Source organism: Mytilus trossulus, chromosome 10 (assembly GCF_036588685.1).
Source record: "Mytilus trossulus isolate FHL-02 chromosome 10, PNRI_Mtr1.1.1.hap1, whole genome shotgun sequence".
Lineage (NCBI taxonomy): Eukaryota > Metazoa > Mollusca > Bivalvia > Mytilida > Mytilidae > Mytilus > Mytilus trossulus.
Window position 1 is genome coordinate 58,245,007 of NC_086382.1, and position 27,740 is coordinate 58,272,746.

At 32.5% G+C, this 27,740-nt stretch overlaps 2 protein-coding genes and 1 long non-coding RNA gene across 5 annotated transcripts in view; 1 reads left to right on the plus strand and 2 right to left on the minus strand.

Moving 5' to 3' along the window:
- Nucleotides 1-5,932: 5,932 nt before the first annotated feature.
- LOC134688252 (uncharacterized) lies at nt 5,933-8,323 on the minus strand. The gene is made up of 2 exons (XR_010101798.1): nt 8,167-8,323; nt 5,933-6,091 (listed from the first exon to the last, which is right to left on the minus strand). It is a non-coding gene; the product is annotated as an uncharacterized LOC134688252 (long non-coding RNA).
- Nucleotides 8,324-8,333: 10 nt separating this feature from the next.
- LOC134688251 (ADP-ribose glycohydrolase OARD1-like) lies at nt 8,334-18,512 on the minus strand. Of its 3 annotated transcripts, none has more exons than XM_063548758.1 (4): nt 13,402-13,692; nt 12,735-12,780; nt 10,754-10,907; nt 8,334-8,664 (listed from the first exon to the last, which is right to left on the minus strand). In XM_063548758.1, the coding sequence occupies exons 2-4, from the start codon at nt 12,756-12,758 to the stop codon at nt 8,390-8,392; spliced, it is 453 nt and encodes a 150-aa protein (XP_063404828.1). In that variant the 5' UTR covers nt 12,759-12,780; nt 13,402-13,692; the 3' UTR covers nt 8,334-8,389. The 3 variants fall into 3 exon arrangements, with proteins under 3 accessions (XP_063404828.1, XP_063404827.1, XP_063404826.1); XM_063548757.1 differs by lacking the exon at nt 13,402-13,692 and adding an exon at nt 18,455-18,512 and having other exon boundaries at nt 8,429-9,137; XM_063548756.1 differs by having other exon boundaries at nt 8,429-9,137; nt 13,402-13,703.
- A 5,456-nt stretch (nt 18,513-23,968) lies between these two features.
- LOC134688253 (uncharacterized) overlaps nt 23,969-27,740 on the plus strand; it is a 33,288-nt gene continuing 29,516 nt past the window's right edge. Inside the window, exon 1 of the mRNA XM_063548760.1 lies at nt 23,969-24,779. Within this exon, the coding sequence (XP_063404830.1) occupies nt 24,319-24,779 (461 nt within the window). The 5' untranslated portion in view covers nt 23,969-24,318. The remainder of the gene's footprint in view (nt 24,780-27,740) is intronic.

The window sequence follows — 27,740 nt, forward strand, 5'->3', positions numbered from 1 at the left end:
ATTCTTTGATTCATCGTTTTTACGTGATGACGGCTGACAAATTAAACCTCGTTATTTTAGTATTACAGATATTAAGAACAAATGGTGGGTTAAATCTAATATTGTGTCTAGCCGGAATATACAACGATTCTGAATAAAACGGGATTCGTTTAAGGTAGCACAATACAAAGATTTTTCATCCCCAATCAGACATCTTTAAACTGATGTAATTCCATTCATCTTTCTTTAAATTTTATAAATGAGGTACCAAAAAAGGTAGAAGGAGTAATCTTTCGAATTGTGATAATTTCATGATGACATAATTATTACATAATCAATTATTATGTAATTAGTTGCCATATTGTGATGTCCATACTTGAATGAATTTAGCTTCTTTGTTATTCATAGCATCCAAAAATATTTTATAGATTCTTGTACTCGGTCAAGCAAGTGTAAATTAGTTAATTCAAGATTTTTATCGGTACAATTTTGAGGGAAAGCTAACTTATTTTTACTTTTTTTTGGTTGTTCGTATAACATTATAATTAACTTTTGTCAGCAAATGTCATCCTGGAAATAGATTGGAATTCACAATATGGACAGCGATAGACACAAAAATTGTTTTCAAACAAGCTTTATAACATCGAGGCTGATAATCTACACACGAAGAACAATCGGATCTGAAATGAAAACCGTGAGAAAATTTTTCGGTTATGCTTGAGTGGAGTAATCATCATCGCTTCGAAAGGTGGGTAAATTTCTAAATTGCAATTTTCTAATTCAACTGATAGAAATATCGAATCAGGTCTGTTAATAGAACCATCTCAAACTTTTTAAATGTCACTTTTTTCAGATGAATTAGAAAATTGCGAAATTAACAATGGGTTACTGTTAGACCGGCTAGGTCCATCTCGCTCATAGTGAAGGTTCCGTATGTTTCGTTAATACATCTGTTAGACAAAACATTATTTGCAATGCGGTTGACAGTTTCGCTGATTCTTATAACACAATCTTCCGTATTCAAGAAATATGTTGGCAACTTCGACGTATCATATACCTCATTCCCTTTTAATTGTGTTTCAATTGCCGGTTTATCAATTATGCCTTCCTTCGTAACAGATAATTTTCATTCAAGAATCCAATGAACCGGTGTTTTATCATGTACGTAAATGTTGTATCGGTCGATCAGGTCGGATATCGTATTGATTTAAAATCGCAAACTACAGGTAAATACTCATGCAGTACTAATACATAATCCCGGACTAAATGTCAGCTTATTACATTATGCATGTTCTTAACTAAATGGAGAATGTGCCTTTATGGACACAAATGATGCCTCCACTTGTATACAACATTATATTCGCAGTTGCTGAAAGCTAGCCCAAAGCCACTAACAACTACTAAAATAATATCATGCATCTAAGACAAAATTATCAATTATAATATGACGTCCTTTTACGCTTTGTAAACAAAGCCTGGTTCTTATAAGCAAAAACATGTTTGACACATGCGCATAAATTATTGTTTATATTCCCGTTATTGTCATTTTTAGCCAAATGAAATATATATGAATTTTAGCAGCTTTATTGTATAAAATTTATCAAACAACCTTTATTTACCATGCATTTAGTTTTTAAACTTATTGATTATTAACATGTAGTGTACATACTGTACAGACTCTACAGGTTGGAAACGGGAACAGCCAAATATTTTCAAGACATTTTCGTACGCTTTGACCTATACAAATACTTAACTTGTGTCCTATTAGAATAACAAAAACCTTCCTGTCGCTCAATGCTAACTTTTATATGGTTAGGCGTTATATTTGACCATATTTTACATCTCGCTAACGCTCAGTGTAAAATCTTGACTTTTTAAATTCTGAAATCTGAAATGAGAAAAAAAATGGAACCCCATCCCAATTTTTGTTCTCACTTCCCCCTTTCCCATATTTCAAAAATGATCTCAATTCAAATTTCTAATGGAGTTTGCAACAATAACTACTCATTTAAATACATCATAGAATATTAAAATATAAAATTGCATACAGTCATGGTTAAAATAAGAAACCATTTATAGTAACTTCTTAAAATATAAATGGGGAATGTGTCCAAACGGACACAAATGATGCATATAACGTTAACGCTGGACAAAGAAAGATAACTTCAATTAATTGGCTTGAAACTACAAAAATACTTGTTTTGGCCCCTTTTTGGTCCTTTATTAGTAGACTGTTTGCCCTATAACCTTTAAAATATATCTCAATCATCTACTTATGGTATTAAACATTGTGATACAATTTCAGAACAATTGAAATACTTATATACAACTTATTGTTCGGACACTAGATGAATGCTATTGTTGGGCTCTTTGGGCCCCTTATTTATAAACAGTAAGAACCATAACCCCCAAAATCAATCCCAAGCTTCCTTTTGTGGTTATAAACATTGTGTTAAAATCTAATTGATTTCTATTAATTTATACTAAAGTTATCCGAAAACTATCCGTCTTCGGACGACGCCAACATGATACCAATATACGACCGCAAAAATTTGCGTTCGATTAAAAACGGGACTTATTGCTGACCAAATGAACTTGAACATTCGAATATGGGTCAGTTAGCAATTGCCATTACGTGAGCTACAAAAATATTCATTTATTTTTTTCATTTTCTGTTTCAAGGTCAATATCAATATGATTAACTGTTGTCACATAATATCATCCTGGTGATTCACAATATTTGTTGTGAATATGCATTTCTCTAATTTTTGTGCTATTTTCACATTTTCTGACCGGTGTGAGAAAAATATTTCTCCTCACTAGTGAAAAATATGTTCTCGGCAAATGATTAGTCGAAATTTGATTATGACGTCAAAATGTTTTGTTTTCTTCTCAATTTTCCTATTGTGACGTCATGAAAAAAGGCGACCTTGTCTGTTGACGTCGCATATAAAGAGCACAATTTTCTGAAAATCTTTGAAAAGGAACGATAAAAAGCATTAGACATTTAGAGAAACAGATTCCGCCACTATAACTCGTGTATTACGATATTTCTCCACTGTCGACAGTTAAATTTTATTATTTAAAGGGCTCGGCAAGCCTAGCGCTTTAAATAATAAAATTTAACTCGAGTGGAGAAATATCGTAATACACTTGTTGCAGTGTAAGAATCTATATTTCTCTAATTCTTACACTATTTATCTATTTTAAAAGAAAAATGCAAATGGTGTGTTCGGTCACTCGTTTAGTATTGCTTACATATAACAAAACAGCGTCTTCTTATAAATGGTACATGGCAACTAACAACTGACTAAGATATTTAAATAAAAGCAACAGTAGTATACCGCTGTTCAAAATTCATAAAGCGATAGAGAAAAAGACAAATCCGGGTTACAAACTAAAACTGAGGGAAACGTATCAAATATAGGAGAACTGCGACACAACAGAAACACAACACCGAAACGTAACATACACAAAAGAGAACTATGATAAAAACCGTTCTATTAAAAGTTAGATTGTAAAAAGCCGACATGAATTAAAGAATTTATTGTTTTTAAATACAATAAAGTTGGAGAAAAAACTAATAACTATCTGACAAAAAAACACAATGCTGGGAAGTGTGGGCATATTGTTCATGTATAGTCGCACATTTTGTCATTAAAATGCACTCTTAGTTATGATTCTGTTAGCGTATAAACAATAATATGTCTGCTAACTTGAAACTTCATTGTTAAAAGACAAACGTGTTTTTTCTAACTGTAATATGGTGTAAAAGCGGTGGTATAATTGCCCAATTAGTGATGTCATTCACCTTTTTTATATAAGCAGTCTAGAAATCAGTAATTATAAAATTTACACTTTAACACATTACCTATAAGTAGTTATTTGATACAGTATATATATTCACCAATATGCACCTGAAACAATAATACATACCAGCCGAACAACAAAGTCAGGGAATTGTATAGCATGCAGAAACTTGAGGGGTTACGAAGCACCCGTATTACTCACTTTGGCAAACTCCATACAACGATATCGTTATGGTCATACTTCCCTTTCTCTACAAAGAAGCGTAGCCAGATTTCACCACTGTTTCGGTGATTGTAATTTTAGTCAGCCCAATGTCGCTAATAAATGCTACTTTTCATTAAAACTTTAATACCCGAAAGATTGGAAGACAATTATAGAATTTTTTTTGTTAAATTTTCACATTTTGTTCATTACTAATAAAATCAACGGTACCAATTTTGTTGCACCAGATGCGCATGTCGACAATACATGTCTCTTCAGTGATGCTCGTGGCCAAAATATTTGAAATCCAAAGCTTATATAAAAGATGAAGAGCTATAATCCAAAAGGTCCAAAAAGTATAGCCAAATTCGTTAAAGGAATCAGAGCTTTGCATGAGGGAGATACATTCCTTAATTTATAATCATTTCTAATATTTTGTAACAGCAATTTTAATAACACAAAAAATCCGTATTTTCATGCCAGTACCGAAGTACTGGCTTCTGGGCTGGTGATACCCTCGGGGACTAATAGTCCACCAGCAGAGGCATTGACCCAGTGGTAGTAATAAAATCAACGGTACCAATTTTGTTGCACCAGATTAACTAAATTAATACCGATTTCTTCTAGAAGTGGTGACATTTATCTTTCTAGTCGTCTAGAATAATGCTTAATAATAATAATAAAAAAAACATACTGAACCAACGTGTTCATGTTTGTTGATATGGGTTTTTTTTTATTTCTTTTTTCTCATTTTCTATCATTCTTCATTTAATATACTTTCAAGACTTTATTAATGATAAATAATATATATTATTCATATATAAGGCAATCGCATCGAAAATACAATGCGTCGACATAGATAAATTCATTTCTATTAAGACGTTTTCTATTTTATTGATAACTGACCCTAGTGTGGTATGATTGACAGTGAGTCAATGCCAAAAAAGACAACGATTTAGATAAATAAAGGTAGCCGTGCGCCGGTCTATTCATCACTGTGTTCAGTTATTTTTTTCTCAACCAGTTATATTTTTCTGGTCAAGGTTTCAATGAAGCAGCGATCGGGAACATATTTGAGAGGATATAGTGGTATCGGCATTACAATGTTTTGTATTTATCAGGCCTTCGCATGATAAATGATTGTTTGGTTCCATTTTATTACGTGAAAGTGGTAGCACAGATAAACTTCAGCCATATTTTTGAAGAGAATAAAAATGTTCAAGCCCTCAAAGAATGTCAGGAAGCAGTATTGGTCCCTTACATAATTTTCTGTTTTTATTTAAGTGATTTTTTTGGTGTCCCAGCTAATTTAACTCCATGATCTTAAAATTGCTTATAACAATCAAACTGGTTTGGCAACGGTTGTCATCTTTCATTTTTTGTCAAGGTTAATTTCCTACATCTGCTATTAGACAACTAAAGATCAAAAGCAAAGATTTCAGGAGATTTTGTTTTTAAAGTTTAACAATATTTGAAACCAAACCGTCTTGATGGCGTTCTTGATACCCAATTTAGTTAACTTTGATTTTGTGTTTTGCTACGGTATTATCTGTATTCGATTTTTCTTTTATTGTCGAATCGTTATCTTTTTACTATGTTTGGGATAACCATTCACTTTCGTGTTAATGTTATACCTTTAACTTACTTAATATGAGAAAAAGTATACCTTCAAGGCACTGTTTCAGCGTCACGGCATGTAGATATATATAGTATATCTGAATGCTATGTTTCCGATTTCCCAGCCTCAAATTTTTGTTTTGAGTATGTGTCATTTGGAGCTTTTTTTCAATACGAAAGCATGTCGAATGTGGGTAGAATTCACTGTTACAGAGAACAAAGTAAATTGCGATGTTTTATATGAACAAAATATCCATAGAACAATTAAAACGGGTACCTCACCCTCTTACATTCTCATTAACGTATATCGACAGTAAATCTAAGATATGAAATACCCCTTTATTTTCACAACTGTAAGATATAAACATATATGTATACAACTCAATCAGCATAACACTTCCTGCTGTTTCTATGGCATAGCATAAACAATATATCAATGAGGTGTATCTGACCTGATGCCGGTTTATCACAGTCAACAAATAACCTAAGGTAGCAATAAACAGTTAGGAAAAAATACTAAAATTTGCCCTTATGAATTATACCATTCCCTTTTCATTGCTTTCTTGCAATATCAAGCTTACTGTTTGTGTCATATATGGGCATATGTATGTAATCAGAATCTTCCATAGATTTTATTTCCAGTATATAAAATGGTAAAATATAATTTCTTTTTGGTGTATCCATGGCAACAATCTGCATTTATTTGTTAGAAAATATTGCAAAAAGGGGGGGAAAGATGTCACATATTTCCCCAAAATTTGGCTAAAAGTAGAATTTCAATCGCTTGAAGTAATACCTTTTCTGAAACTGTGTACATATATCATTCAGCAAATCCAATGAAAATCATATGTCTTTCGTCTCATTTTTTTGTAAAATTGCGTCAAAAAGTTCGTGTAGAAATAGAGTGTTTGTAAACAGTACATTAATTTCTGGACCGATGGCCGGTCTAACTATGAAAATACGGACTGTCAAACAGAAAACAGCCCATAAAACATGTAAAAAATAATCTTGATGCTCTTATAAACCATCTTTGAAGGCTAAATTAGCACTCATCTGTCTAAAAATGAATTTTATTACACAATAACTTTCCTATTTGAAAAATCCACAGGGGCCATAATGCGAAACTAAACTCCTAACTGTGTATTGCTACCTTAATAGTAAATATTTTTTTCAAATTCTCCCTTTTAACTTATTTTCTGAGTTCTGCTAGCTAAAACAAGTAAAATGGCCTTTTATTTTTGAAAATTGGTTGAGTAATGAATATTTTATGAAGGTTAGCAGTTGAGACTGAAACGCGACAAAAACTGATTTTAAGAAAGGTGCCAAGTCAAAGTGTAAAATCTTGTCTCTACCTCAATTTTTAGCCAAATCTTAAAAACTGTACCTCTTTTGTCAGTTTTTTAATGTTGAATATCATAATAAGATACCTGATGATGCAACATTGTACAAAATTTAGCAATTTTAAGCATAAAAATGTTAATCTTTATGCTTATTGCATACCATATACTTAATTAAAAAACTTGGTGATAGGGAATCAATTTCTTAAATCTGATTTAACTATACATTTAATATATGCCAAAATGTAACATGAAATCTTGATAAAAACAATAATTTGGTATATATTCGCAAGACAAAAAACAACGCGTTCAATACTTGGGCTACTACATACAGCCCAATCCATCAGAAGCAAGCGCTAAGCCGATATAGTACAAATATAAGCCTAGTGTCAAAATGTCTAATTTTGGTTGCTAAGGACTGTAAACAATAAAATTGACACATATTGTCATTGTTAAACACTTAATTTACTCAGAATTTGATTTTGAATCTAAATATCAATAGATTTGTGGCATGAAAAGTCTTAAATTTTACAATTCTGAGCTTGGTAAGTATGCCATAAGGAAGCAATAAACAGTTAGGAAAAAATACTAAAATTTGCCCTTATGAATTATACCATTCCCTTTTCATTGCTTTCTTGCAATATCAAGCTTACTGTTTGTGTCATATATGGGCATATGTATGTAATTAGAATCTTCCATAGATTTTATTTCCAGTATATAAAATGGTAAAATATAATTTCTTTTTGGTGTATCCATGGCAACAATCTGCATTTATTTGTTAGAAAATATTGCAAAAAGGGGGGGAAAGATGTCACATATTTCCCCAAAATTTGGCTAAAAGTAGAATTTCAATCGCTTGAAGTAATACCTTTTCTGAAACTGTGTACATATATCATTCAGCAAATCCAATGAAAATCATATGTCTTTCGTCTCATTTTTTTGTAAAATTGCGTCAAAAAGTTCGTGTAGAAATAGAGTGTTTGTAAACAGTACATTAATTTCTGGACCGATGGCCGGTCTAACTATGAAAATACGGACTGTCAAACAGAAAACAGCCCATAAAACATGTAAAAAATAATCTTGATGCTCTTATAAACCATCTTTGAAGGCTAAATTAGCACTCATCTGTCTAAAAATGAATTTTATTACACAATAACTTTCCTATTTGAAAAATCCACAGGGGCCATAATGCGAAACTAAACTCCTAACTGTGTATTGCTACCTAACAAAGACAATTTAAAATTTCCTTTTGTGATCCGATTTTTTGTCTTCATTTGCATGGCAAACTGTTTTATACTAAGAATATATTACGGTTAACGATTTGAAATATTTAGTTTTTGTAAAATGGCTGCATTTTCCTCATTCAAATTATCCATCACGTCGATTTATGAGAAATCTTAAATTATCTTCACTTTAAAGTCACACATTAGTTACAAATAATACTGTCAAAGAGTATACACTGTGATATGTATATCTATGTCCGAAAATATTTTACAAATCATTGTAGAAACCTCTTCCCACTCCAGTCTGTCAAGTCCACATCCTATTTTAGGCATTGCCAATCTATGTACTTTATTTTTTACACAATGCACTTTGAGTTCCTTCAGACTCGCCCTGAGAGTGTCATATGTAGGTTTCCCGGTAGCCTTCACCTTAGTAATCAAGTAATACACAAAACGATTCTTATTTTTCAATACAGCAACGCCTCCTGTCTTCTTCCCTGAATAACATATTCATGTTTATCACATTCAACTTATCAAGTTTATACAACATCACCAACTTAAGTAAGTAAGCAACTACCTTTCTTTAGACAGTAGTCTTACAGTTTTTTTGATTTTCTGATAAAACTCCTGTTTTAATGGCTATCATAACTAAAATTTTAATTGGAGCGTGACTAAATGCAAATTCTTGTGTTTCATTTTAAATAGTACGCAGTAATGTGAATATTAGTATCAGAGAATATTTCATAGATCATATCGGTGACTTTGTCCCAATCTAAACGATCAAGACCACAACCTATTTTGGGCATGGATAAATTGTGTATGTTATTCTCAATACACTGTTTCTTCAGATCTTTCAGACAAGAACCCATACTAGCATAAGAAGGTTTCCCTGGACCTTTGGGCTTGGTGATGAGGTAAAATATAAACCTATTTTTCTTTATCTTGACTGCTACTTTCCCAGTCTTCTTACCTATGAACATAAGTATAAAGACTAGTCATGATTACATCTTTAACTAAACAAACGTATTTCCAAAATATATTTCCCTCATAAAACAGCACCAACTAAAACCTATAGATCCGGTTTACAAAATAGTTATTCCAGAACATTTACATAATTAACTGTTGAAACGCAAAACGCACAAACATCGAGACTGAAAACGTCAGGTGTTATTCAAATCACGAAATAAATGCAAAAATTATTTAACAGCTTATGTTGTCGATGTTTTAATTCAATTTTAATTCATGTTTTGTTAATAACTAGCATATTGCTTAATGTTCAATAAATATACAGAAATAGATTTGATTGATACGAAACGATTGGCCACCGACGAATTCAGTCATTTCTGGGTTTTACAAACATACGATATACACTACTTCTGACAGGTAATCTGCAGTTCATTGGTAGTCTTCATGTTTTGTTAATTTTGTATATATTTATTTAAGTGAACTCTGATTCAAACCATTTATTCGATAAGCGATAGGCGTCGAATGATACCAACTGGACATTAAAACTCATATCAAAATATAACACCAAAACATAAACATCAGTATACAGAACACAACAAAACATAGACAACTAAAGACTGAGCAACACAAAACCCCACCAAAATCCGATGGTAATCTCAGGTGCTCCGGGTGGGATAGCAAATCTTCATCCACAGGTGGTACCTGTCGTGTTGCTCCATTGTGGCAATTTTCGTTTTTTTTTACATTAAAGTGCCTTCATTTGTTATCTGGGAACTCTGGGGACCCAGGTTTTTAACTTTACTCTACCTTGCATTATGTATTGTTTTGAAACCACTGTATGATATATAAATATTGCAAATTATAATATATGAGTATTTCTGTATGTTTTGTGCATCTTCTATGTATCTGTAATGACTATGAGAATTAAGATATTGTCATTGTCGGAGATGTATAATAGTTTCTGAAATTATACTTGCTTCAAAAATTGTTTTCATTCAGTGTGGAATAAAATCGATTGAAACAGTTTTTAGATACATTCAGTTAAAAATGCCTGTATTTAGGTCTTTATTGTTATATTAATTTATTTTGTTTACACACACCTTTTCCCTCTTGCTTAATTATAACGTCAATTAGCGTCTCGTTATTGTAAACCTTCTAACAAGTATTTCTATGTAATGTATATATTTGCCCACAATGCAATGAAAAGTACATTCAATTTTTTATTATCTTGTTTATTGTCAAGGAGTTATGTAAGCATTTTCTAATATAATTATTTGTGTATGACTGTGTTTTCATGGTAACTACCATAATAAAAAGCATTAGAGTATCTGAGCATATGTTAACACCAATTTGGCAAAACTTTTTAGGAATTTTTTGTCCTCAATACTCTTTAACTTTGTTCTTTTTTAATCTTTTTTTTATTCGACCGTCTACTGATGAGTCTTTGGTAGACATGTCAAGCTCAAACTGAAAATTTCAATCTTGGTATCCATGATTATATCATACAATTTGAACGTGAAATACCGGTATATGGAACACATTAGGGGTGGAGCATTTATACTAGCACTAAGTTTATCATATTATACAAAATATATTTAGAACAAAATATGATTGTTATACCTTGTGACATAAGCTCTCCAACTCCACCAAATTTCTTTTTAAATAAGACAGCAATTCCTTTGCCCATTCTGAGATCTTCACTGACACAATGAGCTAAAGCATCCGTTTCCGGACAACCAAATAAATCACCCTTCTTTTCTTCAAAACTGAAACCCTGTAAAATTATTATTAACCCCGAATAGTTTGAAAATCAAATGAAAGATTAAATTGGTATTTTAAAAACATGATGTCAAAATACAACGATTTTCTCTATCCGAAGTGTGTTACGTTTTCCAGGACACTTTTTGTTTGTGTTTTAATGTTCTTAATAGTTGTCAGTTATCAAAGGTATCAGGCTTATTTTGTTGGGTTTTTTAAGTGTTTATTTCCTACACTATGTCATCTTTGTCAGGAGCCTCTGGCCTTTGTTAGTCTTGTATTATTTTAATTTTAGTTTCTTGTGTACAATTTGGAAATTAGTATGGCGTTCATTATCACTGAACTAGTATATATTTGTTTAGGGGCCAGCTGAAGGACGCCTCCGGGTGCGGGAATTTCTCGCTACATTGAAGACCTGTTGGTGACCTTCTGCTGTTGTATTTTTTTATTTGGTCTGGTTGTTGTCTCTTTGACACATTCCCCATTTCCATTCTCACTTTTATTTCTTTGTTTTTAATGTTCCTCTTGAAACATTTACCGTCTACCGATTTATCAGTTAAATTTCCATTCGTCCGAGACTCAGCTTGTTTATGACACTATAACAACCTTATTAAGTGTCATCAATGGTGCTACAGTAGTAAAGAAGTAAAGGTTTCCCTTTCATAGAAACTTAGTTTACTTCTGCGGTAGATATATGAAGCGCTAACGTAATTTCAGAAAATAAAAAAAAATAGGGTTACTGTACTCGTTATCAGGCTACAAAATAAAAGGGATCTTCCATGCTCTTCAACTTAATTGATCTTAATTGGTTCTTTATTTCAACTTTTTAACTTTTTTCATTCGAGCATCAATGACGAGTCTTGGGTAGACGAAACGCGCGTATAGCGTACAATACCTATGTTGCGTTTAATGGTAAATTTATGGTACGTCCCCTTATAAAAAAATTGTAAGGGTTCCGCGGAACCCAGTGTCTCGCCTACTTTTGCTGTAAATCGCAGGCTCAACAAAAAAAAGAGGAAAAAATCAATAAAAATATTCCTCTTGATACTATCTTTTGATTGTAAGAAGCTTCTGTCCAAGTTTGGTAAAAATCTAAGATAGTTAATGAATTTAATTAATGTTTTGAAAACTTTAACTGCCGACTGTATGTAATGTAACTGGAAGAAAATCTAAGTCCCTTTAAAGTAAAATACAGAAAAAATGGAGATATCTTTTTACAAAATTTACTTCTGGATACTATCTCATGATCATAAATAAGCTTCTGTCCAAGTTTGGTACAAACCCAGAATAGTTTAAGAAAGTTATTAAAATTTTAAAAACGTTAACCACAGAGTGAATGTCATGTTTCCCAGCAGAAAAACTAAGTCCATTTAAAAGTAAAATACGGAAAAAATGGATTTATTTTTTTACAAAATTTACTTCTTGATTTTTTTCTTGGATTTAAATTCAAAATAAAACAAATGAAAAAAACCTTTTCATTTTGAGTGTACATTGGAGTTCGGTTTTGTTTGTTTGTTATTTTACTTTTTTTGTCCTCCTGTCTCATCAAATATTGTACTCTGCAAATCAAGATGGCGGAAATCCCCGATCGACCTGTACCTTCAATGATCGATCTCCTTGAATATGACATGATTGTGTTACTGTACATAATTCATTAATATTTGTTTCTTGAAGACCTGTTGGTGACCTGCTGCTGTTGTTATTTTATTTGGTCGGGTTGTTGTCTCTTTGACACATTCCCCATTTCCATTCTCTATTTTATTCTTGTTCTTTAAACAGTTTACAAGGTTGTGCTATGTAAATCAAGTTTAAAGTACATTTGAATAAGAAATAATTAACTCACAACATCTCCTCCGCCTTCCGCCATTTATGGTTTTAATACACTTCCTCTGAAAGAAAAAATATTCAAACTAAAGAAACTTCTTTAATCCTGCAATTTACCAGATATTGAAGGGTTGCTGCAGAAAAAAACAGACTCTTTTCATTCAAGTTTTACTGAATATTTTCAGATTATCGTGTTACAGCATAATTCCTAATGGGCGTATTGCTTTTCCGCTAATTTTTCAAAGTCCCAATACTACGATTCCGCAAATTTGAAATATACGTTTCCGCAATTTGTATTTATTACTTTTCCGCAAATTTACCTGGTAAATTAAAAACATTTGAATGTACATCTATGATAAATTATTTATTTTTTCTTTCTAATAAAGAAAATGTTCTGATCTCAGTATAGCTACAATTTACTAGATACAACTACTGACTCGGGTAAGGATGAGTTAAACTTCATTGAGAAATCTTTGGTTTGGCTTTCTTGCCAACTGACATGATTGAAGAATGCTTTGTTGAATTAATTGCCGATGCTCAATCTGACGATAAATGCATGAGGTCTGCCGATTATATATTGGAATTTTATATAAATGGCAATTGAGATTTCCACCAACCATTTGGGCATCACCCCTGACCCCGAGGAAAAGAGAACAACGAATGGTGTCGAGTTTTTTCGTACCTACCTGGAGGAGCAGTTTTACGCGAGCCATCCTACCATATTTGTCTTTGTCGATGTGTTATTGAAACTGAAGACAACATCTTACATAAAGATGAGAACTCTAACTGTAAAAGCACCCGTTCGGAAATATGAAAAGGTGAAGATGGCCTTCCTTCCTGAACAAAATACAAAATTTGTAAACGGTGAATGTGCTTATATGGACTTTTTACGACGTGTTGGCTACAAATATTCTGCCAGAACTGACTTATGACCTCATATCAAGATCTTTTTGAACATACGTTTTCATACATTTTAATGATGTATTTTACTTCCATGTTATGATGACCTTTAACTTAATACATATTTTATTTTTTATTATAGCTTTGCTTTCGATCAATAGGTATTCCTTAATTATTAGCGGAAAAGCAATAATTTATTTTTTCTGGAATAGTTACTTTTTTTCCGGAAAAGAAAAATATTTTTTTGCGGAAACGTAAACTTTTTTTCCCGGAAACATCATCTTTTTTTCGCGGAAAAGTAATGCCAATTTGCGGAAACGTAAAACGCCGTTCCTAATGTGTCTGATTATGATGACAAATGTGTTCTTTAAAAGCTTTGGCTGTCGGTAAAGGTAATAAGTGGATGTCGGGTCGTCTTTACATAAAAGTTAGGAAAAGGTCTCGGCTTGTAAGTTTTATTCGATCTTTCTTTCAGAGTTAAAGCTGAGTTCGATCCTTCTGCAAGTGAGTAAAAAAAAAAAAGCTCACGTTGGATGAAAAATAAATGTGACAAGGGGGTAAACGTTGTCAAAAAGAGACAGTTCTGACTTGTGACAAGCACACGTTAATTCAATGACCCATGCAACTATTTCCAAATTAAGGTAGCAATACACAGTTAGAAGTTTTGTTTCGCATTATGGCCCCTGTGAATTTTTTAAATATGAAAGTTTTTGTACAATAAAATTGATTTTTAGATAATTGAAGACTAATATAGCCTTCTTAGTGGGTTTATATGAACATTTAGATTGATTTGAACATGTTTTATAGGCCATTTCAATGATTGACAGTCCGTATTTTCCTATCCGTACCGTTCATAGGTTCATAAATTATTGTAGTGTTTATCAACAAAGATTTTGCGCTCGATCTTTTCAACTCAATTTTATGGAAAAACGAGCAGGAAGACATATGATTTTTTTTGGACCACTTGATAGATATAAACCTATGGATTCAGCAAAGGTATCACTGTAATTCATTGAAATTTTCCTTTAGACTAAATTTTGGAGACTTTTGTGACATGTTAACCCCCCTTTTTTGCTATATTTTGTATCTAAGAAATGCAGATTGTTGCCATGGTTACACCCAAAAGGGATTATATTTCACCCTTATGACCATTAGAAATCAAATCTATGGAAGATTCTCTTTCTACAAGTATATACATGCATAACACACATATAAAGCCTTCTTTGTTAGACAGGAGGGGAAAGAGGGTGTTTAAAAATTATGAGTGTCAATTTTAAGTTTTTTTCCTAACTGTGTATTGCTACCTTATGGCATTTGACAAAGCAAATAATTGCCTTTTTTTTAGACAAACATACCACAAAACTATTGATATTTAGGTTATAGATACAATTCTAAGGGAGAAACAACCTTTAGTATGACAATATATGTTAGTTTTGTTGTTTATTGTCCTTAGCAACCAATATAGACATTTTGACACAAAGACTTGGTTCCGTTATTAATCGATACTTTTTGGCTACCCCTTGGAAAAGAAGATTGCACGTTATGTAGAAACCTTAGAAGGGAACACTTTATATTTTTTCATGCGACTAAATCAAATTTATTATTTTAGCAAGTATAAAGTCACAATTTAGCATGAATTAAGCCCAATTTTTTCCCCGCTGTTATAAATAAATTCAGTATTGACTAAATTTTAACCAAGGCCTTGGTATGGTAATACACAACAAAATTGACATTCTAGAGCTTTAAAATAGCTTTAACTTGTAAAAGCTGTCTACTGTAAAGGTTAATTTAGGTTTTTAAACAAGGAAAGACAGGCTTAGAAGGTATAGTTTTAGAAAATTGACTAAAAAAGGAGAAAATGCACATTGACATGGCATGTTTCATAAAATCACTTTTTTGTTGCATTTCAGTGTCAACTGCTAACCTTCATAAAATATTTATTTCTGAACCGATTTTCAAAACTAGCAGGCGAAAATGCTCGTTTTAATTAGTAGAAAACAGAAATCCATTTAAAGTGGAATTGGGGAAAAAAATGTTAATCCTTATGGCATTTGACAAAGCAAATAATTGCCTTTTTTTTAGACAAACATACCACAAAACTATTGATATTTAGGTTATAGATACAATTCTAAGGGAGAAACAACCTTTAGTATGACAATATATGTTAGTTTTGTTGTTTATTGTCCTTAGCAACCAATATAGACATTTTGACACAAAGACTTGGTTCCGTTATTAATCGATACTTTTTGGCTACCCCTTGGAAAAGAAGATTGCGCGTTATGTAGAAACCTTAGAAGGGAACACTTTATATTTTTTCATGCGACTAAATCAAATTTATTATTTTAGCAAGTATAAAGTCACAATTTAGCATGAATTAAGCCCAATTTTTTCCCCGCTGTTATAAATAAATTCAGTATTGACTAAATTTTAACCAAGGCCTTGGTATGGTAATACACAACAAAATTGACATTCTAGAGCTTTAAAATAGCTTTAACTTGTAAAAGCTGTCTACTGTAAAGGTTAATTTAGGTTTTTAAACAAGGAAAGACAGGCTTAGAAGGTATAGTTTTAGAAAATTGACTAAAAAAGGAGAAAATGCACATTGACATGGCATGTTTCATAAAATCACTTTTTTGTTGCATTTCAGTGTCAACTGCTAACCTTCATAAAATATTTATTTCTGAACCGATTTTCAAAACTAGCAGGCGAAAATGCTCGTTTTAATTAGTAGAAAACAGAAATCCATTTAAAGTGGAATTGGGGAAAAAAATGTTAATCCTTAAGGTAGCAATACACAGTTAGAAGTTTTGTTTCGCATTATGGCCCCTGTGAATTTTTTAAATATGAAAGTTTTTGTACAAGAAAATTGATTTTTAGATAATTGAAGACTAATATAGCCTTCTTAGTGGGTTTATATGAACATTTAGATTGATTTGAACATGTTTTATAGGCCATTTCAATGATTGACAGTCCGTATTTTCCTATCCGTACCGTTCATAGGTTCATAAATTATTGTAGTGTTTATCAACAAAGATTTTGCGCTCGATCTTTTCAACTCAATTTTATGGAAAAACGAGCAGGAAGACATATGATTTTTTTTGGACCACTTGATAGATATAAACCTATGGATTCAGGAAAGGTATCACTGTAATTCATTGAAATTTTCCTTTAGACTAAATTTTGGAGACTTTTGTGACATGTTAACCCCCCTTTTTTGCTATATTTTGTATCTAAGAAATGCAGATTGTTGCCATGGTTACACCCAAAAGGGATTATATTTCACCCTTATGACCATTAGAAATCAAATCTATGGAAGATTCTCTTTCTACAAGTATATACATGCATAACACACATATAAAGCCTTCTTTGTTAGACAGGAGGGGAAAGAGGGTGTTTAAAAATTATGAGTGTCAATTTTAAGTTTTTTTCCTACCTGTGTATTGCTACCTAAATTCGCAAGTTACGTATCTAGAATATTTTCATTTAGTTTAAGAACATGCGGTAATTATCACACCAGTTCTATCAATGTTGCAATGTAACCGCACTGGGTTTAAAAGATCCCATAAAGTAAAAAGATCGATGTTGTTTTTGAAAATGTCAACGCAAAATGATTTTATTTAACATCGATTAAAAATAATGACCAGTTTAATTTCGTAAAAGTGTTAACACGTTCATACATTCTTCTCCATCAATGCTACCGTGACAAAAAATCAAGCTGTTACAATAAATGTAACGACGAAAGTCATTTGTATGGTCATGCAGAGCTCCCTTAATTTGCAAAATAGGCAATTGGTTCATGTAATCTTGCCTTAAATTCTAGTGTTATCACACGTTGCGCATAACTTTGGATACTGCAATTAATATCTTAAATTTAGCTTCACGTAAAGAGCAAAATACTGACAAACCTGTGCGTCTACAAAAGTTTAAGCAACACCATAAGCACAGACATAACGTAAATAGGTGTATTTAAAAGTTCTATACATATAAAAATAAGGGGTTGGGTATGATTGCCAATGAGACGACTATCCACCAGATAAACCTTCTTTTTTTTTGTATTTTGAGATTCCCAGTTTTAGACCTGCAGGAGATGGGGTACAAAATAAACAAAGCCTGAATTCAATTTCGTTTATAACAGTTTAACTTATACATTTGTAGTAAGTATCGATGTGTAGCTATATCTCAGTATTTTCTTTGTCATCAACACAACTCACTACAGAGAGAGGGGAAGATCTCACGCATTTCCCCATACTTACTTTGCATGTTTATTGTACATTACATGTATATGTGAGAACGAAAACAAAATACGGAATTTCAACATTCTAGATTTTTTTTTATTATGTGAAACGTAAACACTACGTTTGCATTTATCGTTTTATTCCAGTCCTTTATATATTCACGGTTTTTTTCTACTTAACGAAAAAAAATGTCCATGATCGATCATATACCATGTATACCTGAAGGGCTACGGTTTTGCAGCTACATTGTGGTGTGTAACTTAATTTTGTAGCTGAACTGTGATTTTAGCCAAATGGTTATGATAAAGTCAAGTGTGATGACAATTTTGAATATTGAACTGTAAACAGCAAGCACTAAGCACCAAAGTGAAACTGGGTTTTCATGACTACGTTATAAACTGAATATATCAATTACATGTATACAAACTGGTTTCTATGAAAAGGTTCCCAAGTAACATACATAAACAATAAAGTAAAAGAAAATATTTGCCACCAGATATTCTATAGCTAACTGCAGTGTAAACAGAAATAAAGTAAATTTAATAACTTAGCCTCGATTGATGTATATATATTCTTGTAAATAAAACGTAAACATTGTACTGACCTGAATATGAAAATGAAAGTAGCGTGAATATTGTTGAAGTTATTACATCCGGTTTTGCAATCGCTTGAATAAAAGAGAGATTCAATTTTACAATAGTCGTAAATAATAACTTCCGCACAATAATTCGAACCTACCTCTATGATCGAACTATGTTAAGTTCTTTTTTTACTAGTAATACAAAAAACTGACTATGTTTATTTTTCAGTTTCGGTGTAAGAAAAATCATATCAGTAATTAAATTTGAGACACCCTCTGATGTGGCACGGTCGTCTTCCAAACTGAAGGCTGTTCCTGTTTATATCATCAATTGCCAAAACGTCACGATCGTAAGAATTAAGCAAGCAAGCATACCACTATTATTATTTATTTTTTTAAACCCATCGTGTTGATATTGCTATCGTTTATGTTCACAGAACAAATTTGAATTATCTATGGTGGCCGGATGCGGCCATTTCACCTTTTCGCGTTTTCTCCTTTCACTTTCACGCGAAATCGAGAAATCGAGAAATCGAGAAATCGGGAAATCGGGAAATCAAGAAATCGAGAAAGCAAAAACGCAAAAACACGAAAGCGAAAACGCGAATGAATTTCTTGATTTCGCGTTTTTGCTTTCTCGATTTCCCGATTTCCCGATTACTCGATTTCTCGATTCCCGATTTCCCGATTTCTCGATTTCTCGATTTCCCGATTTCTCGATTTCTCGATTTCGCTTTCTCGATTTCTTGATTTCGCGTGAAAGTAAAAGGAGAAAACGCGAAAACGCGAAATGGCCTCACCCGGCCACCTTAATTATCAGCAAAGTCTAATTTAAAGTTTACTTGTTCGACTGGACAACAGTGTCCATCAAAGCCATTAATTAATGCTCTAGACTTCGCAAATGAGCCATCAAAAAGACCTTCCGATGTTACAACTTTAAGAACTAGCTTTAAAAATATAATTATTTCACTGTTTTTGGTTCTTTGAAAGCCGTGACAATTAAAAGTCTATATGTCCTTGTGTGTATGTCGAAAAAATAAAATTGGTATATCTGTTCTTTCAGAAAACACCCGTTATATTTTGAAATGTTAATCGTCTTTACTCATTACTTTTAACAAAGAAGACTGTGTCGTTTCAACAGAATTAAAAATAGTTTTGTATGTTGACGATGAAGTTGGATTTTCTCCCTTTAATCATTGCTGTACTGTTTTATGCTGGAAAACATTTTTCTTGTTATATTACTTACTAAGCTAAAATTTAATAGTTTAACTTGAGTTCGTTATCATCATATTCATTGTCATTGATGACCCAATAATGATAGAATGTTCAACAACAAAATGCGTAGACGTGCCATTGCAAACTGAATAAAATGAATAAGCAAGAAATTAGTTGGTCACATATCTCATTTGAGGATTCCGAACGCGATTTAAAATTGAGCTTTGATAGGCGGACTTGGTCTGTGTCATTTTGGTCTCTTGTAGAAAGTTGTCTCATTGGCAATCATACCACATCTTCTTTTTTATATTTCTTTAGTTAAGAATTATGTGGGTTTTATTAGATGAGTGAAGCCCTTTCCAACTGATTTTTCAATAGTTTGTTCTGATGTTGATCATTTATACCGCTGTCCTGGGTTAGGTGGGGGATTATAAGAAGAACTTTTAAATATTTAGATTATAAAAGCATCTGCCTACTATGGAAGGCATTAACCCGTCCTCATCTTGAATATGCTAGTAGTTTATGGAACCCCTACAAAAAGAAAGATATTGAGACAATTGAAAACGTCCAGCATAGAGCAACAAAAATGTTACCCAACCTTAAAGGTTTGTCATACGAAGAACGCCTAAAAATTCTGAAAATTTAAACTTTAAAATTTAAGAGGCGACATGATAGAAACATACAAGATAACACCAGGGGTATATGACTCAAAAGTAACAGAAAGTCTATTCACTCGTAACACCAGCTCGACAACAAGAGGCAACTCTATGAAATTGGTAAAAAAAATAGAAGCAGACTAGACATGAGAAAATAGTACTTAAGTAACAGAGTAGTGGAAGTATGGAACAGCCTACCAGACATCGTAATGTCCGCAAAGAATGTAAAGATTTTTAAAAATCGCCTAGACAAGCATTGGAAAGAACACCCAATGATTTATAACTTTGACACTGAATACACCTTTAACACCGGAAGTAGCACAAGTGTAGTTAGTGACAATGAACCAGAGCCAAATATAAAGGAGCAAACTGATCTCCCGCGTTTGGAAACACTTCGGTAGACTTAGGTAGGTAAGAGTAAACAGCCGAATGCCACCAATAGGTCTTCAACACAGCGAGAAAATTCCGTACTCGGAGGCGGGCATCAGCTAATCCGTTAACAAAAATATGTACAATATATTGTTCAGGAAAAATGGACGTCGTACTTAATGTAATAATTATGTAAGATAATGACGCTTGTCGTATTGTAATTTTCTGATGTTTTTCTTCTAACAAAGATACAAGAAAACAATTAGTTTACACACTAAATTGTCCTCACAACCTGACAAGAAATAATATATTAGAGTATAAAGACAATACGATACATGTTTTTTTATAAACGTCAGTCAATGTAATTCGTCACATATTTTGAAAAGTGGTTTCTCAGTCTCACCATAAACAAAAATGTAGGACGTTAACCATTAAAACTGTTGAAGTCACCAGTATCCAAGTAAAATTGAAGTTTTCAGATGTCTTGATTGTTTTGTCATGTTAAAAAGTTGAAAGTTTGAAAAGGTATTTTTGAACAAAATGAATGTCTGAGCTCATGATCCATTATTGGCTAACTGTATCTCTTCTGATATCGAGATTAGGACGCATGTAAACTTTGACACTTAATGAAATCAGTTTTATAATAATAATGGAATTATCAACACCTTTGGAATTTCAATCTATAATATAACTTCGATTTCAAACATTTTTATTGCTTTAAAGCTCTCTCTAATTTGTAATTTATAATTATACTGCTGCTTTCTTAAAAGCAAACAATTCACACTAAAAGACAAGTTTTATTATGAATAAAACCAGTTTTAGGCATACGTCATTGAGACAGCAACCGTTCAGGGAAAATAATTAGGAAACATATAGAAAGTCTAAAAACAATAATCAGGACTCACTGGTGTCTATCTAATATGGGAAACGTAATATTGTCTCGATTCTGTTGCGATAGTTTTTTTTCGAATGATCTACATAAAAGTAGTGTTTTATTGTAACAAAAACTATGTGTCTCTATGGTCAATCAATTGATAGACGTCATATCTTGACATACATTTAGAAATTGGTAATATGCATCACGCAGTTGATAAAAGAAGAGATGATTTCAGCTTCCCAATTGTGAACTTTACATTTCTATATAGCAACATTCCAGATGCGCCTGCATATGGAGTATATATCTCCCAGTTGATACGAAATTCCAGGGCTTGTATTTCGAATTTAATCCATCTGATGAGTTGAGCCTTTTTCGGCTGATTCATGTAGTTCGTTATTCACTTATGTTGTACTGCTATATCACTGTTCGAATCAAGGGGGTGGAATCCCGCTAACATGTTTAACCCCGCCACATTATGTATGTATATGCCTGTCCCATGTCAGGAGCCTGTAATTCAGTGGTTGTCGTTTTTCCTGTATTACATTATTTTTTCATTACTTTATTTTTGCACATTCTCGTTTGAATTGTTTTTTCTTTGTGATTTCTGATCCTTTATACCTGACTTTGTGGAATGAGCTTTGTAAATTATTGCAAATTAAAAGGCCTACAACGGGCATTATCGTCACTACACATATTAAACAAATACGATCGAACAACACTGAGGAAAAGAATTCCTTGATTGATAGCATTTAATGACACTGTAAAAGAAAAAACATTTTATTTAACCACGTCGATATGTTATTTTAAATTCAATAGGAAGGTATATAAAATCAAGAGGGAGTATGTCGCTCCTTTCATTTTAGCGGTCCGACAAGACCGAACAACAAACTCCAAACTGACTGTCATGTAACGTTTCAATAACAACAATGGGTTATAATTAAGTATTAGCAATTAAAGGATTGAAATAATTAACACATGCAAAATAACAAAAATAGTCAAAGAGAGCAATTAGTGCCACTGCAGCCAATGATATGTACTTATTATTATTGCCAAAACTGTCACAGAGACTAAGTAGTTAAATAAATATAATTAATGAAATCCTATCCATTGTTCTAGATTATGACAAATTAATCTGTGCAAAACTCTCAAGTCTATTTTTTCTTAACATGGCAGCACATGTATAAGTAAAATTACGGTAGAACATCTTTTTTATGCTAATAGATCTATATGGGATGAATGTTTAGAAAAAGAAACATAACAATACAGTTACGTTAATTAAATAATTATGTATGGATTGCAGAAAACATGATTTTATTGAAAATACGTCTATCAGTAAAACAAACTCAATTTTTGTATGCTGATCTACTAAAAAGTGTTATACTAACATTTTCTATTCAGTAAGATCAATCAATTTAACTAATTAAAAAAAAGTGGATTTTTGTTTGTAACATGCTTATTGTTCCACTTTCAAATTTTTGAGTTGTGATATACAAACGACTCGTAAGCAAAAGATTTGTCTTTGAACATAACTTGACCATATGCATGATTCTACAAAGAAACTTCGAATTTCCTACATTGCTTAAAAAACATCCATGATTTTTTTTATAATGTTACCCTATTGAGCGATGATCTATTGTAACCAAATATTGAGGCACCATCTATTTATGATAAAGAAGCGACGCTTTCTCCCTTGACTTCATGTCAAAAACGCAAGGTCGAATCAACTCTTCCTTTAAAAGGGATGAGAAAGATTAGTCGATGTTGAATTACAAATAACAAGAACACGTTGTGATCATTTACTGGAGCTAATTATATATTTTCAGTGTAAATTCCGGCGTTTTATTCCTCCAACACCTGTATGTTAAGAATTCTGTTTTGCGTGCGGGATCAGTAAAAACTTCTCCCTTGATATGAATATTCCTGGGAAGAGCATCGTACTGACAAATTATATCATCACATCTTTTGTATTTTAATATATTTTCCAATCTCATCGGTGATCTTTTGAACAATTTTATTGCAGAGTTTTAATAAAACCTGCACAATTGATATCTATATGACACAAAATACGTAATAAAATCCATGACACGACATTTTGGAGATAATATCATGGAAGTTCATTAAAATATACTAATTCTCTCAAGTCTCAATATTTAAATTAAATGATATGTTTGAAAAATAAATAAGGCTGGATCAAGTCAAAAGATATGATTTGTATGTCATAAAGATGTTATTATTTCCAAATAAAAACAACTTTTTAAAGTCCATAATCCCTTCGAAACAACCCTGTTCACTTGTACGGGTATAATACAGTATTATAAGCTCCCGTTGTTGTGTACACTACAATAAATATTCAATGAAAAAATAATTTAAAGAATATTAATATAGGCCGAATACCATTTAAATGCTAGCGTATTATCATCAGTGTGGGGTTTCTGTACGAACAGGTTCATTCAATTGAAAGATCATAAGGATTATTAGGCTATTGTGTCATCTGGTGTTAAAAAATGTTACCCCTCACCAGTTCACACACTGTCATGGCTAACAGAAGGAAATAAGGCATTGTTACCTTTCACAGAGGATAACTACGTCGCCAAAGATAATATTAGCTTTCTTGGGTATCTAAATATTAAGAATTTATAGCACTGTCAACAAATTTTATATACAAGGAATTATTGTGTGTTTAGAAATGATTTATTGATAAATGAAGTTAAATCAAATTAAAAATCTGTAAAGTTTAATAATGGAAAATGTGACATGACCTCGATTCAGCGATGATCTTGGAGTTTAGACAAGGCTTTAGAAACTTTTCAGAAAACCTGCAGACGACATTACCCGAAAGTGAGATGCACGCGCCAGTTCAACGTCAGATGACCACTTTGGATTCTGCAGCACAAGGAAAGGTTAGGAAACGCACAAAAATTCAGATGAACATGGATTTAGCTTTAGAAAGGCAAAACACAACCATTAACCCGATTATGTTCAGTGGGAAAGGTTTTGACAATATGAAAATTGTCCGCCATAGAACAACAGACTTCGATGTCTGGAGTGTCATTCCAGACAAGAAGTCGACAACAAAACCAAAAAGTGTACACGAAAACTCTCCGTCGAATCTGAGTCGACCTATGTCAGAGGTGTCAGCATATGAATTAGAGAAGAAGGAAGGACACAAATTTCCAATATTAGGACCTACTAGACAACAAACAGATATATACTTTAAACACAAATCTAAAAAGTAAGTACTAATATAAGGCAGAAGTAAACATATCTAAGTGTTAGAACTCAAAGAGATGTTTTAGGTGAATGTTGACTGACTTTGTTCTGTGGTTCTGTTTGTCATATGTTGTAATTGAAGGTTGCATGTCCGTATTTTTTTATCATGTTTGACAGACATGATGTAGGTGAAGGTTGCTTGGCTGTGTTTTGTCATTCTGTTTGACATATATGTTATGGGTGAAGGTTGCTTGGCTGTGTTTTGTCATTCTGTTTGACATATATGTTATGGGTGAAGGTTGCTTGGCTGATTTTTGTGATCCTGTTAAACACATGGTGTATGTGAAGGTTGCTTGACTGGTTTGATTATCCTGTTTGCCAATTGTTGTAAGTGAAGGTTGCTTGACTGTGTTTTGTGATCCTGTTAGACACATGATGTAGGTGAAGGTTGCTTGACTGGTTTGATTATCCTGTTTGCCATATGTTGTAGGTAAAGGTTGCTTGGATGTGTTTTATGATCCTGTTTGCCAATTGTTGTAGGAGAAGGTTGCTTGGCTTTGTTTTGTGATTCTGATTGTCAGATGTTGTAGGTGAAGGTTACTTGACCGTATTTTGTCATCATGTCTGACAGACATAATGTAGGTAAAGGTTGCTTGACTGGTTTTTATCATCCTGTTTGACATATGTTATAGGTGAAGATTACTTGGATGTGTTTTGTCACCCTGTTTGACATGTTTTATAGGTGAAGGTTGCTTGACCTTCGTTGGGGTACAATAGAATACAGTATTCCGTATACATTATATGTTTTATCATAAGTTTTATGAGTCTACGAGCTGTTTCGTTTTGGTTTCCAACGTCTCTTTGTGTATATTTGTAATATTGGTCTTTGTCCATTATTCTAAATTCTAATGCAACAACGTTTGTAACGTTCATTTTGATTGGATAACGTCACTTTCTTACATGGCATCAATTGATGCTATGGGACCTACGCGCAAACGCAGACGGCATATGACAGATTTTAAATACATGTTTTAACGTTGTTTTCTGTCAGTTTCATTAGAATGGAGATAACAATATTGTATTTTAAGCTCCGACGGCATCAATTGGGGATTTGATGGTCGCAAATACCCGTTTACTGTCTCCGCTAACGCGTCGCCAGTAAACTTAATTTGCGACCATCAAATCCCCAATTGATGCCGTCGGAGCTTAAAATACAATACAGTTATCTCCTAACTGACAGTTGTCTATTGCATATCTAAGCATTTAAATCGCTTTCTGTATGACAATAGTATGTTTTCTTCAGATAGCGCATGATTAATACTCGTTATCTTTTGTGTCACGACTCAGAAGTAAGAAGTTGCGAATAAAATTATTATCGGACACATATATACATTTTTTGTACTAGTAATCTCAAGCGAGGTTGTTATACATTCAAGCAACATAACCCACTTTTATTAATAATTATACGCAATGATCGGAATATTTATAAGGAAGACACAGGTAAGGGAGACAAGTATGTTACTTCAGACAGACGGTATAATAATTTCTGTAGCAAAATATTGAGATATATAAAGACGGCTAGTATCTCTGGCAAAGTTGTTCAATTAGCATAGACACATGTACATCCTACTCTTACCCTAATGCAAAACTTATTTTCAGAGGAGTATACAACTTATAAGTCTGAACTTCAGAATTTACGATTAAAACCAGCTGAACATTAAATGATATTGTAATTTGCCTATATTGAAGATGTGTCCTCTAGCAATTCATTCATGTTTGAAATTTTACCAACAAAATTATCCAAGACGTATACAGAGACAAGTTGATTAAAGTTTTTTCAAATAGATCATTAGCGCGTCCAATAAACAATCAAATCTAAATTGTAGGTAGTTTAAAATTTGTATAGAACTAAATTATAGGGCAGATTCAAAGGTTAGATTGAAAGATAGTATTTACTTATTAGTTATCATATCAAACTAATATCAACGATCTTTCAACACTGTCTACAATTTATTTAACCTTCGAGTGGAATTAATTAAAGTTTTCAAAATGGGTGCATGTACATCTCATTAAATTAAGTGATAAATTTTCCAACACAGCAAAGAATGCACATATCACCTACAGCTTTGGTAGTCGTTGACATTTACTGAAGTCTCGTATTAGTATCATGACGTAATGAATATATATATGGATATATTGAAGTTGCTACAAATACATCATAGTTAAACAAGTACTAGCGAATCTTTGTGGTCGTCTAAATAAAAATACAAGTTGATTCCTTCTAAAACCTTAATTGTTTCCTCGAATTATGCAAGAATACAGTGTTACGGCTGTGGCGGTTGTATGAATAACGTAAAATATTTGTTACATGTTGACTCGCTTTCTGAGGTCGATGAGACGCAAAAAGACATGGATTTTCTTAAAATGTGTGTCGTCTTGCTTATTACATTTTGTAAGATGTTAAAATGTATTTTTATGAATGAGAAATTGATGCTGGGGGCGAGTGTTTCTTAATCTAGAGGTTTTACGTCGTAAGGCTAACACCTGATACAGTGTCTGTCCTCTAACTGACCCGACTCTGTGTAATCTAAAAGTACTATATAAGTTAATCCATATTAATCGATATTAAATTAGTAATTGTTATTAGTATGTCTTTAAATCTTTCTACTAGACTGTATATCCTATTAAAGATTACAACGACTATTAGTGTCAACGTTCAACAAAACTGAAAGCAGTATAAGTGAACTAAGAATCATATTAAGTACAGAAGCTTAAGAGGATTGGTCTCATTGTTTCTCCACCACCTTCTCTGCCTCCATCAAAATAAATATGAAGAGTTAAGAGGATTGGTCTCATTGTTTCTCAACCACCTTCCCACCTCCATCGAAATAAATATGAAGAGCTAAAAGATCAGATTTGAATTAATTATAGCTTATAAATTTGAAAATTTAAACACAGACCGTATTGATTTTGACTTATTCAA

Excerpts from the sequence above, each read along its gene's own strand:
- LOC134688251 (XM_063548757.1), bottom strand. The coding sequence starts at position 12,758 with ATGGCGGAAGGCGGAGGAGATGTT. Across the intron at positions 10,908-12,734 it reads CGGAAGGCGGAGGAGATGTT|GGTTTCAGTTTTGAAGAAAA; the intron begins GTGAGTTAATTA and ends ATAATTTTACAG. Across the intron at positions 9,138-10,753 it reads TGGAGAGCTTATGTCACAAG|GTAAGAAGACTGGGAAAGTA; the intron begins GTATAACAATCA and ends TTATGTTCATAG.